General features: G+C 39.5%; 1 protein-coding gene across 2 annotated transcripts in view; it reads right to left on the reverse strand.

Annotated features, from left to right (window-relative positions):
- LOC103154056 (glutamate receptor 1-like) overlaps positions 1–6,056 on the reverse strand; it is a 61,063-nt gene extending 55,007 nt beyond the window's left edge. The window contains exons 1-3 of one of the 2 annotated variants that reach the window (XM_016662414.1): positions 5,952–6,056; positions 5,224–5,627; positions 4,952–5,086 (exon numbers count right to left, since the gene is read on the reverse strand). In XM_016662414.1, the coding sequence (XP_016517900.1) occupies positions 4,952–5,086; positions 5,224–5,311 (223 nt within the window). In that variant the 5' untranslated portion in view covers positions 5,312–5,627; positions 5,952–6,056. Of the gene's footprint in view, positions 1–4,951; positions 5,087–5,223 lie in introns of both variants that reach the window. The other variant, XM_007575202.2, reaches the window with a different exon arrangement.
- Between the last annotated feature and the right edge of the window lie 6,984 nt (positions 6,057–13,040).

Consider the following 13,040-nt stretch of genomic DNA (forward strand, 5'->3'; position numbering starts at 1 on the left):
CCCCATGCTAATGCAAACACACACAGGAAAACCATAAGGATTGAATTTCCAGCCCACTCAGCCTCCCTTAGCCTTTTGGCAGGTGTCAGTGATCATGTATTTGCATATATGCGTGTGTGTGTGTGTGTGCGTGTGTGTGTGTAAGCAGGGTGCTTCCGAGGAAGCGGCTGGTCATAAGTGGCAGCTGATGATCCGGAACTCCATTCATCCCTGCTGCACAAGGGTCCATTCACCCCCTGCTGCTTTTCACCCCAGTGGTGCAACTCCACAGTCTCCCCGCTCCCCCCGACCTCTGGGCTGCTTCCCAGAATTAAAAGCTTACAGGGGTAAACTGTCACTCACTCAAAAAAAAAGCTTCCCACACAAGATGGGCACGCAGATGCAGAAACACATCCACTCCTCCGCATAAGCATGCTAAATAGAAATCCAAGAATAGACAGATTTTTTTTGTTCCCCCCCCTCCTTGTCTGACTCATTATAAGCAAGCCCCAGAGCCATTTTGTTTCTTTTTTTTTTTTTTTTTTTGTTGTTGATTTTTTTTTTCTTTTTCCCATAACCGTCTCCCTATCCTCTGCAGCCTTTTAGAACGAGTGACACGCAGCAGGACGAGGTGTCATTTTCATTTTTGTCATCCCTCTTTGCTTTTTGAATGCCTCTGACAAGCTTATACCAAAACCCACCATGGACTGAGGGTACGGGGGAAAGAGTCTGACAAGAAACGAGGGGGGGAAGATGTCAAATCTGTCCACGGAAGAGACAGAGAGGGGCCAGATTGAGAGAACATGATGGAGAATCTGTAAATGTCCTTCTGGGCTGAATCTAACAGGTATTAGACGTGATCCTTTCTCGCACAACCCCTTTCGGACAGCTTCGAATCCCCAATTAGATCAGAATGTCATCTACACTTTATCATCCTGCACCTTAGCCATCTGAATTACACTTTCACAGTCCGCTGTCTCGACAACAAAGACAACGAACGCACCGCAGCACGACCACCGCCACCACCTGTCGTGAAATCCCCACAATCATTCACCAGCAGCATTTTCCCCCTTGAACTCTCGTCTGGGTACAGGACTGACTCATTAAGGAAGCCGCCTTTGCATCTTGGTTCAGCCTCACTTCTGGCATATAAAGGGCAGAAGGTTGGCATGGAGTGGTCATTGAGGCATCACCCATTCACTAGCGGATCCTTAGACGACAAGGTGCATAGGGAATTTAGTCTCTTTTTTTCTGTGCAGCAGTCAGGCATTAAAGCTTGATCTTTCTTTAAAAGGTAGAAATCCCTAATCTGCAAAAAGGCAGAGGTGACTATCAATAATTCACATTATGTGCTGATGCGTCCGTCTAAACTTTGTGGCCAATTTCTTCTTTGTTTTTCGATCACCAATTTCTCTCAAAGAACTACAATGTAAGGATATAAGAACCAAATTCAAATATCTTTACAAGTTTTCCAGCGGCGGTCTTAAATTATATCACTAGGAGCATATGCAGTAATAGCTCCAGTCTTTGAGAAAGACAGTGCTTGATGTTTAAAGCTCCATTTTTCATCCTGTTAGTGATTAACAAAGTAAGGTAAGGTAATTTTATTTATATAGCGCATTTTCGGCAACAAGGCGATTCATAGTGCTTTACATGAATTAGAAGGAAATGCAAACAAAACAATAAACCAAAAGAAAGAGCAAAAAGAGAAAAAAACAAAAAACAGAAGGCATAAAACTAAATGTTGGTTCTCCATGTTTGATTCTACGAAGTATAGATGGTACTAAATGTTGACCTAAAGTAAATAAACTAAATGTTAAAACTAAAGTAGGTGTTATTAAACTAGCTGTGTCCATGTGCATGTCCTTTCCCTCTCTGGCATTCCCGATCCACATCTCAAAATCCAGCCCAACAGGCACAAAGAGTGCAAATTTGCTCTCGCACTAGTCAGCCTTCCTGTTATCTGCAAAAATCCACCTCACCGTCTCTTAGCAAAAATAACCAAAAGACAAGTCTAAAGATGTCTTAGAAAACAACATTCCTTTTAAATAGTTTCCCCCATCTCTGTGCTTCCTCTGATTTAATCTCGGGTATCTCACAGATACTGAAAACTGTTAACTTTGACTATTCCCCCCCTCCCCCCCAATAACTTCCACACCTAGAATGCTCTTGGCAGTGCATCTTGGTAACGCTTAGGTATGACGCGTTCTCTGATCGGAGTGTCGATGTTCCCATTTGAGTATGGTCAGGGCCAATCAAGCCGAAAATTGGTCTACTCCACACACACCAGACGATTTCTTCCTGTATCTCTGATAGCAATGCTGCTTTCTCTCCATACCACTTCAAAGCAAAAAAAAAAAAAAGACCCTGACAAAAACTACTGAAGGTTTACAACCTTAAAAGAATTGGTGTGAGAAATTTCAAATGCCTGGATTTTGGCTGGCTTTCTTTTTTTTCTTTATTATCCTCAGTTACATCTACGTAAGTGAAAATAGGTTAAAGACTCGCTCTGTAAATCCCAGAGAGATTTCAAATTGGAAGTGTGGCATGCGAGAGTAGCAAGGGAATGTCTATCAACGAGGCAGCATCACCGAGTGCAGACACACACACGCAGACTCACTTGTCAAAGGGTATCTCCCGGAAGTGGAGTGTGCGACTTCGCAAAAAATGTGACTGAGTCAAAGACGGGAAGAGGAAAAGCGTGGCAGAAAAAATAGGTACGTGACAGCGACTGACTGACAGAAAAGAGTAACCTAATTACATACAGCAGAAACATTTAAAACAACAACAACAAAAACCATCACAGTATGATCCTTCTGGTCGATGTTTTACAAGTGCTTAGTGTGTTGAATGTAACGTTTTTATTACTTTTCTGGCTATTTTTAGATAAGCAACGAAATGAAAAGATTGTGTTAGATGGTTAATTAATCAGGCCGTTTACTCCAGTGGCGAGTCAGTGGTGTGCTGATTAACAGACGTGCTGCTCATAGATTTCAAAATGTAATTTAGAAAAAAAAAAAAAAAAAAGGTTGCCAAAATAAGACTAATGGGATTGTTTAATTTTCACACCATGACTCAGTAGAAATATTTCAGGAAAGCTAGAAACCGTTGCTCTTTCAAGTGAGGGAAGACATTAATCGCTGTTATTCATCCACCTGAAAGACAGTGTGCAGCAAGAGGGAGGTAGAAGGGCAACGTTGCATCTCTCTATGTCTCACACAGCCACATAAAGTGCTGGTCATTCTAACACTTTCGTTGGCTTCTCATGTCTACAGCAATGGTACAACAAAATGTTTGTATAGTTTTAAAAGCGCAAGTTTTTGCACTCATGGTTACTGTAAAGCCTTAAGGTGTGCACCAAATTTTATGGATACAGATAAGGGGCAAGAGTTAACAGAAAGGAAGCAGTTTTTTTTTGTTTTTTTTTTGTCTTGCAGAGCTTAGACTTGGAGCTATTGTTAGACTGGCATAATGACACACATCATCACCCAGAGGGGAAAAACGTCGCCACTGAATCCAGAGTTTCAGAGCAAATGTGCTGCAGCTAAGTCTCTATACTTCCAGGCATCGGACGACGTACTGCTGCTCATTTGAAACGCCGTCACGTGGGTTCATTAAAGGTGGCCTCGCATCCGTCTGGCTCCTCAGATCAAAAGTGAGTTTCAAAAATGCTAAAATATTGATCTTGAGCATGAATGTGAATGCTGAATCGGTAAAGCATCCCTTCTTCACTCACGGCGCAGAACATCCCTGATTTGCATTATGTTTCTTTGTTTTCTTTCTCACCAAAATGTGGAATAATTAAAAAAAAATAGAATTGAACTGATCAACCTTTTTCAGACTATGTAAACAACTGATTTTTTTAAAAGAAGAGAAGAAAATACTTTAAGTCCAACAGAGGGACAAAGAGATTATCTTCAATTCTGCATCAAATATTTCTATATTTGTTATTGGTGGATCTTTCTAATCGCCGTATTTGAACTTCTGTGGCATATGCATTTAACTTTAGACATATTCTAGTTTGAAAAAAAAAATCATAATTGTTTTTCGCAAATCGTGTTAAATGACGTTTACAGATAGCACAATCTACTAGTCCTACATATTTGTGTTTTTAGAGAAAATCTGTTGTAGCTTTTTAAAATTCAGAAGTTAACAAGCGTGAGTCAGAGAACTTACCGATGATTATACCGATATGTTAGCCAGACATTTGTAAACGTGACTTTAGTGAAAATTAGGGTGCTCTTGGAGCCCCCTACTGGTGTGGCGGCACACAGCAGTTTACTTACACCGTGGACTTATTTAGGCTATAAACCTGTAATTGTTTGCAAGGTATTTATAATTTCTAATGTCATCAATTGTGGAGTTTTATTTAGCATATTTAGTATATTTTTAATGCATATATATGCATTAAAAATATACTGACTTTGCAGTTATTTAAGGTTTTTCTAATGTATTGATATTTGTTAAACTCAGAACATTGAAAAAAAACCCGCTCTACTTGCTTTTTATAGACAGCAAATTTAGACTCGATGCATTTTATGAACAGAACAAAAAAATCTGATCTGTCAATATTTGACCTGCTGTTCGACAATTACATCGAATTAGCAAAAAACTTGGCAAATTCGGATTTCCAATTGACGTGTTTCTTAAAATAAATAAATAAATAAATAAATATAACGAAATGTTTGTAGCTGTAAAAAAAAAAAGATGACTTTACATGTCAGAAGTCCTCCACCGACGCGCTCTAGCCCCCTACGCGCAAACGGGGCTGGAATCATGCAGTGGGAAAATAAGTCCCACGCAACAGTTACTGAGATAACGGACCGACAGTCGCTTTGCAGCACGTCTGAAACATGAGTGACTACAGCATTTCTCCGTCTCTACGGACTTCCAGATGCTGCAACACTAGGAGAGGGAGAGCAATTAAAGTGGGGGGACTTTGACCAGTTTCTGCCGATCGATTACTACTTACAGGCATATGTCATGGAGAAGCTATTTCCCATTATGACCATATCCACATGCGACACCAGTTTGGGGATGTCCTGGTGGTGAGAGAGGGCGAACCGAAACACCTCATATTCGTGCGAAACGTTGGGGAACAATCCTCCTGTTGAGCAGCAAACAACCAGGAGTTCATGGTTCAAATTCAGAGACAGAGGCAAGTCAGGTTAGAAACACAAGAAAAGACACACAAAGTTGTCCCTTTCTTTTTCTTTTCTAGCAAAAGGTGTAACCCATCCTCACCTATGTTGATGTTACTTGGGAAACTTGAACCCGAACCCAAGCATATCCCCAGTAAACTGGTGTAGAGCAAGGTGAAGCTTCGCTGCATATTTCCTTTTGCATTGGCGAAGGGAAAAAGAGCCGAAATCCACGCATAGGTTTGTCCGTGTTTGTGTCCCTCCGCTTCTTTTTCTTCTTCTTCTTCTTCTTCTTCTCCTTCTTCTTCCAGCAGCCTCCTTGTCACAGGAGCGTTCGCGCTGACGAGCGATTCAGCAGCGACACAATGAGCGCAATGGCGAGGAGACGAGAGAAGAGGAGCGGAGCGGAGAGGAGAGGAGGCACCTTTCTCTCTCCCTGCTGATGCTCTCCTGTCCTTGGTTGCTGCCGTGCACGAAACGGAGAATGACTTCAGAGAGAGAGATGCGCTGAAAAAGAAGGGAAGAAAGAAAGAAAAGAAAAATCCCGTTTAAGGGGGAAAAAAAAAACTGTTGATTCTCCAAAGCCATTAGGCACCCCCCCCCCCCTCCCCGTCAAATTAAGCAGGTCAATTGTTGCGCGCTGGAAAGATGGAAGGAAAGAGAAAAAAAAATCTCTCGCGTACGTATGGATTCAAGTACAACAGGCATTAATAGTACGCCTCCTTAAAGGATGTGAAAGATCGCGGTCAACGTCGTCTGGAAAAGAAAGAATAAAAACAAAAATAAGAGAGGGGCTGTTTCACACAGGAAACAAAAGGCACAATATCTCACCCGATTGTAGGTTCTCACTTTCAGAGAAGGAAAATGGACGTTTTCTCACTCATTACATGTCTAATGACCTGCGTGATGAGTATTTTTTGCAGCGTGCATCCTCGAAGAGCACACGAGGTCCCCGAGGGACGCACGGCTCTTCGTGCAGACTCAAATCCCTTCGTTTCACCGCACTGTAAAAAGTTTGGTAGATGGACAGAATATGTCACCTCTCCTGCAGACTGATTTTTTTTTTTAAATTATTGTTCGTAGGATGGGATGGGGTTATGTTGCTTGGGTAAGTATGCATGGAAAAAACAACAATAAACAAGATAAGCTAAAGAAATCTGTTGTTATAATTAGTTTCAAAATGACGTTTCAGGGTCATCGACTGTTATGAAGTTGACTGTTACAACTTATTGTTATAGTTATTAAATGTAATGCACACACACACACTCCACACACACTGCACACATCTCTTACTTTGTGAATTCCCAAACTCTTCACTGGGCCTTGTTTCATATTCCTGCTGCAGTTATTTCTACTGGTTGTGCACTTTTTTTCCATCGCATTTTTTTCTTCCACTCAACTTCCCATTAATCTGCTTAAATCGTGCACAAAAAGTGCCAGCTTTTTATTTATTTATTTATTTATTTTTAGCAATGACCTTGAGTTTTCCCTTTCTCGTGGAGGGTGTCAGTGACTGTCAGCTGAGCACTCATCAAGTCAGCAGTCTTCCCTGTGATTGTGTATTCCACAACATGCCAGTATTACAACCCTTCTTTTCTAAAGTGGTCTTATGTAATATTCTAATTTGCAGCGAAAAGACATTTTTGCTCCTCATTGACTTTTATGACATTAACAGTGATTTTCAATCTTTCTGAGATGAACACAATGTCTCCATATGTGTCGTCATCACTCATAAATAAGGGAAAACATACACTCGCTGCCGACTTTAGTGCACACACCTGTTCACTTACTCGTCAACTCCACTGAGCCAATCACATGGCAGGAACTCGGCGAATTTTGAGAGGCTGGCTTCTTGAAAATGACAATGACACTCCAGGGGCCTCCACAATCACCAAAACTCAATCCAAAACGTTTGGGACAAACTTGATTATATCCCCTGTGCAGTCGAAAAATATGTCAGAAAAAATTCTGACATCTTTTTGAATCTGCTCAGTTCAGAAGGCGAAAGATGATCCAACCCATCACTAGCATGCTGCACCCAATGAAGTGGCTGCTGTCATGTTATGTGCATTAAATTTCTATGCACATTACCCTTTAATAAAATTCATTAGCGGTAATTAACTAATAATTTGATTTCTAAGATTATTCTGAGACATGGGTCATGCACTTTACCCTCGTGCCACCACCGTGCCCCAATAGTGTGTGAAAAAGATCTCACAGCAAAACCATTAGTGATATAATCGTCATGCCTTTGTTTTCCAGTGGGGTATGAACAAAACACACAGCATGAAGTCCGGTCTGTATCAGCCACTCTTCAAAAAGGAAAAGACGAGAGAAATTGACATCCAAGTGAAGATTTTGGATGTTAAGCTTCATAAATGGCTGCAAGAGAAACAGCTACTCCCCTAAATTTCCTCATTTCTGGAATCAGAATAAACAGTAACAATATTAACAAAAAAAGTTTAAATCAAGTTGAGCTGTGATAAACAAGGCCGGAGGAGATTAAAAATTTATCTCACCAACAAACATGTGGAGCGTATCATTAAAGGAAGTCAAATATCTCTAAAACTCACCGTCTCAAAAACGTAATCAGAACGTGACACACTGGTTTCCATAACGACAATCGAGTTTTAACAGTTTTGAGCACATTTGCACCAAGTGTGTTAGTAAACACACTTATTAGAGCTGCACACTAATAAGTGTATTAGTGTACAGCTCCATTTACAAAATAAGGAAATCTAAAATTTTGGTGTTGCAGCCATAGAAAAAAACGGTTTTAGTTTTCAAATGCATATTTTCAAGAAATGACGTTTACAGACATACATTTTCCAAGTAAATCTTTTCACCATATATTTTCCCAAAAAATGTTTTTCAGATGTACGATATGGTTTTAGACTTCAAAATACACTCATGACAAAAGAACTGATTACTTATTACATTAGACGACAACAATCAAAGTTTTACAAAATGCCTGCATATTTGCTCATTTTTGTACATTGTTCAAAGTAATTACAACAGAAACGCTGTAAATTCTTCCCAACGCCTCAACCTCTTAAATCCACATGCTCCTGCCTCGTCACTTTCTGCCTTAAATCTTCATCGTGACTCTACAGAGCAATCTTCTTCCCTGTGATGAAATGTAAATGTTTAAGAGGCATTTGTGATATTGTTAATAGCACGTAAGGTTTGCTTGCCACCGCAACATTTGCTGGTTAAGTGTTGGACATGTTTCGTTTTAAAAACTAAAAAAGTACTTGGAAGTTAATATTTACAGAGTAGAAAACTAAATCATCTGCAAATGAATGCCGTTATTGGAATGATTTGTTTAAATAAATTGTCCTGGCTTCTTGTAAAAACCCACATTTTAGGGATATGAAATGGTATTCTTTGCTTCTTGTGCTCCCCACTCATGCAGCGCAGGACTGGCCAGCCGCTGATAAGATGAGTTATGATTGAGACTGGCAGCTGGTGCCCATGGTTCCCTGGAAAAAGAGCTACGATCCCATGTTTGCAGACTGAATTAACCAACACTGCTCATATTCGCATGAGGCTGATTGATAACGCCACTGTTCTGTGACTCTGTAGCGCATGTTTGCAAAATATAAAGAGGTATATCTTGCCCCTGGCGCAGTTGGGAACAGCATCTATCACACCATGTAAGAGTACTTTGTTAAATTAAAATCAGTCTCCTCCACTCATTGTTTCCGTAGCGCAAGCAGGCGGTAACACATTTCTCCCAGAAAATGAAATTTGGAAGATTAGAAGCTCATGCCGAATTAGATTTGCTGCGTTTCCAATTGAAAAGAAACGTTACAACTTTGACTGATTACCTCTGGCAAGCAAGTTGGAGGTTATCTAATTTATGAGTGACGGATGTTCTATAGATGCTGTCAGAATGGTCCATTTTTCTTGCTTTTGTTCAAAAATGATGAAGGGTTACTTTCATTATTTCTTTTTCTTTAGTCTTTTGCCATTTCATTCTTTGAGCTCAAAAAGACATTTATTTTCTGTTCTGTTTGATTGCGTGTGTCAGGTTGCCTGTAGTTACAGTACGCCGAGCCGCGCTAAAGTATTCGTCCGTCAATCCATCCGTTGTCTGCACTCGCTTATCTAATTGTTGTACTATTAGTAGCATAAAAGTGATCAACAGTAAAACTCAGGAGATTGGAAATGCACATTTTATTCCCAAAGATGTCTGTGTCATGGATCATAATGTAAGAGACTGTCTTTGGGTTTTTAATAGAAGTTCATGTGACGGCCGTAATGAGGGCAATCTGTCAAAATCTGCTCGCTTCACTCCTGTTTGAGTGGATGAAGAGAAAAAAAAAAGAAAAGCTCCTCTGAATATAACTGCCTTAAATGAGATGCACAATTTATTAGTATCTATAAGTGGAAACAAAACCATACGAGTTGTTTTCAGATACTGAATCTGATGGAATAACACTGAATTTCTTTCATGAAAATTCCCTAAACTGTGGTAAATTTTGTCAAGAAATATTAAAGACAGAGACAAAGTTGTGAAGTCTAAAGTAGGGTTAGATTATGAAATATTGATGAAGCATTGTGGTGCAACGATGCTTTTTTTTTTTTTTTAAAGAAATGACAGGAAAATGGATAGAGCTAAAAACAGAGCAAAAAATGTAAGACTTGATTGGTGGTTCAACTTCCAGCAACCCTAAAAATACAGCCAGAGATTTACTGGTTTAGATCAAACCACAGTCACGTTAGAACGGCCCAGTCAAAGCCCATAAAAAAACAAAACATGGAAAGGTTGCAGCAAAAATCGCAAAGTAGGATTCACATATGCTCCCTTAGCCAATATAACAGAGCGTGGGCAATTTTAGTAAGAGGAATCAGCAGAAATGCCTCTCACTAGATGTGCACAGCTTGTAGAAATAAACATCTAAAAGACTTCCAGCTGTTATTAGAGCAAAATGTTGTCATGGATGAACAAATGCAAGGCATACTCTCTGATTTTTATTAGAAAACTTTTAAGAAAACTACATATTTTCTTCTCTTACAAAAATTATGAGTGGCTTTTGTTTTGGAAATTCCCAGTAAAACACATAGAAAACTGTGACAACATGCACAAAGCTTTTAGGGGTGATGAATAATTTTATAAGACAGTGCAAAGCTGGGGAAAAAAAAAAAAAAGTAAAATCAAAGAGGCAGCGCTGAAAACACTTAATTATAACAAGGCCAAAGGAAAAACCCAAAGCACCGTTGAAGTAAGACATCTACACTCCAAGACACAGAAACGGGAGACAGGAACGCGAGGAACAACACAGTGGCGACAATAAAACATCTCTGAAAGGGAACACATTAAAGCAGGCTCAGTATATATCTACTGAAAAACAAGCATGTGCAGCAAAAGAAAAACTAACTGAACAGTCAAGGGAGGAAGGCAAACCGAGAAACTGAATACAGAACAAAACAAGGGTAAACAAAAAAGCAATTAAGGGTATAAAACTTAAAAAGAAAACATTCATTTGAAATTAGAAATCTAGAAAACAGCAGGAATGGTCTAACCGATGTTTAAAACACTGCAGGGCCATACGGTGCAATCTCAAGGCTAACGGAGCCCTGTGGAGCCTTCTTCGGCTACTCTACAAGCTCATTCTGCTTACACTACTCACCTTAACTTGACAACTCTGTTACATGTTAAAAGTACTGAAATGACTCTTTTCTTTTGTTTCTACAGAAGCAGAATGTTTACCAGCAAAAACAGAAATATCTGCAGAAGATACAAGCGAAACTCCAGATGTCGAGAGTCTCCAGAGTGAGAACCGGGTTTGAATTTTGATGTTAAATCTGCTAAGAATGAGATGCGGAAAAGCAAATTAAAGTTAAAGTAACACAGACATGTTGTAAAGTGTAATTTGCTGATTTGCAATGATCTCTGGGGCTACTGCCACGGATGTGATTGGATAGATAAGATTGTTAGGCTTCTCTGAAAACTGAACATATGCAGATTTGCCAACAATGTTTGCAGCTTATTTTTGTTTTTGTTGAGATAGTTGAAATGTGCTTCTGTGGCTTTTGTCGGACAAGCGAAGGCTGGTTTTCAGCACCCTGTCTGGCTTTTTAAGAGTCAGGAAGCTTTCAAATCATTATTAAATAATAAAAATCTGTCCATTTTCAGCTTGATCGGCCTGAAGAAGTGGTCAGGTGATTTGATTTGAAAGTCTAATTGTTTTTTTTTTTTTCCCCACTCAATGTACATACTGTGTGTTGCATTATACAATCACAGACATAAATCTTCTTCAGTGGGGATGCTGTTACAGAGGAAGCAACACTTGGCTAGCTTTCTTTTTTTTTAGTTTTTTAATTAATATGTCAAATACTTAGAAGCACTAAGGAAGTAAATGCTAAACAGTGTCTACAGTTCCCATTGTTGCTTGATTTACTGCCCAAAGAATAAAGTGCCTTGAGTAGGAAGATGTTCTTCAATATCTTCCTCTGTTGGTTCTGTATTTTACTAAAGTGATAAAATCCTCCTCTGTCTTCCACCTATTCTCTGCCCTTCGCGGAGTAGCTACAGGCAGCAGTGCAGCCGTGTAAAGCGAAGAACATATCAGTACCTCAGCAGCGTATTAAAAACCACAACAGGCAGGAAATAAAATATATTCACCCATCACACATCATATCACAACAATTCTTAAGATCTAGTTTTGTCGTTTTAAGTCGGAGGAGGGGTTTTAATGGACTAAAATATCTAAAAAATAACTCACAATCGCTATCTGTAGTAAAGCAGTAATCTATTGGACAGTGACCCGTTTCTTGTCAAATTTCATTAATGAGTTGAGAAGAGAGTAAAGAGAACCTCTGATCATGTTGGTTTTGAAACCATGTTAATGTGGCTGAGGAGCCGGAGTCCCAGGTGACTGGTGGTGGTTAGACTGGCTCCATTAATGGATGTTGTTGTTTTTTTTGGCTTACCTGCTTATTTAATTACGCTGCTCGTTGACTGACAAGACAGACGATGTGAAAGTGCACTGGCTTTGAACAAATGCCAGGCATTAGCATAGGATCAATGAGGGGAAGTTTGGCTTTGTCTCGTGGCATGCCTGATTCTTAGTCTCTACCTTAATTGGGATGACTTTCTGACACGTTGTTTAATTAGTAGCTCTAATAGATGATGCGCCGGGTTTGTCTAAAAGAGTAAGTATGCTGTGGGGACATAGAAGTTTAGGGATATTCACTTCCATGTTGAAGGTCCAGGGAGATAGTATTGTTGTACAAGCTTCAGATTGTGGAAAGCATTTAAATTTAAAACGCCTATAGATATTAGATTAATAATTAAGTGTTTAAATACATTCATTTTACCATAGATATGACAGGTTCAATGTTAAACATTTACTGTCTTGTTTCACGATGAGTTGTTGTTGCACTACATTGCAGATGTATTAATTTTCCCCCCATATTGTTTTGATGTTCATTTTATTGGGAATTTATGTGACAAATCAACACCAAATAGAGCTTGGCAGCAGAGCTCGAATAAAGTGCTAGAATAACCCAGTCGAAATTCAGACCTGAATCCAACTCACAATCTGTGGTTCACAGTGAGGTTTATACTGTAGCTGTGACAAAATGCGAACAAGCTAACGGCATGTAAATGCTTTTACAAAGCTCTTTGTTTCAACAAAATCACTCCTGAACACTTAAACATTTTCCATACGTTTCTGGAAATCGGTGGTACATTCCTTCTGTTTACCCAGCGGCAATTTTAATGACTAAATCCAGGTCAGGTTGGGCATATGGGCCAAAAATATTTCTCATTTTCACCCTCGTTTCTTTCTACAGATGCTGTTTACGCCCAAAAATACATATCTACTCTGATATTTCCTGTTGTTAGAAATACAACAGGTGCAAGGCAAAAAGCATTAATCTGCAAGGCTAAAAGCCGCGCTCCCCTGTCTT

The sequence above is a fragment of the Poecilia formosa genome, unplaced genomic scaffold (assembly GCF_000485575.1).
Source record: "Poecilia formosa unplaced genomic scaffold, Poecilia_formosa-5.1.2 Scaffold372, whole genome shotgun sequence".
In the NCBI taxonomy this organism is placed as follows: Eukaryota; Metazoa; Chordata; class Actinopteri; order Cyprinodontiformes; family Poeciliidae; genus Poecilia; species Poecilia formosa.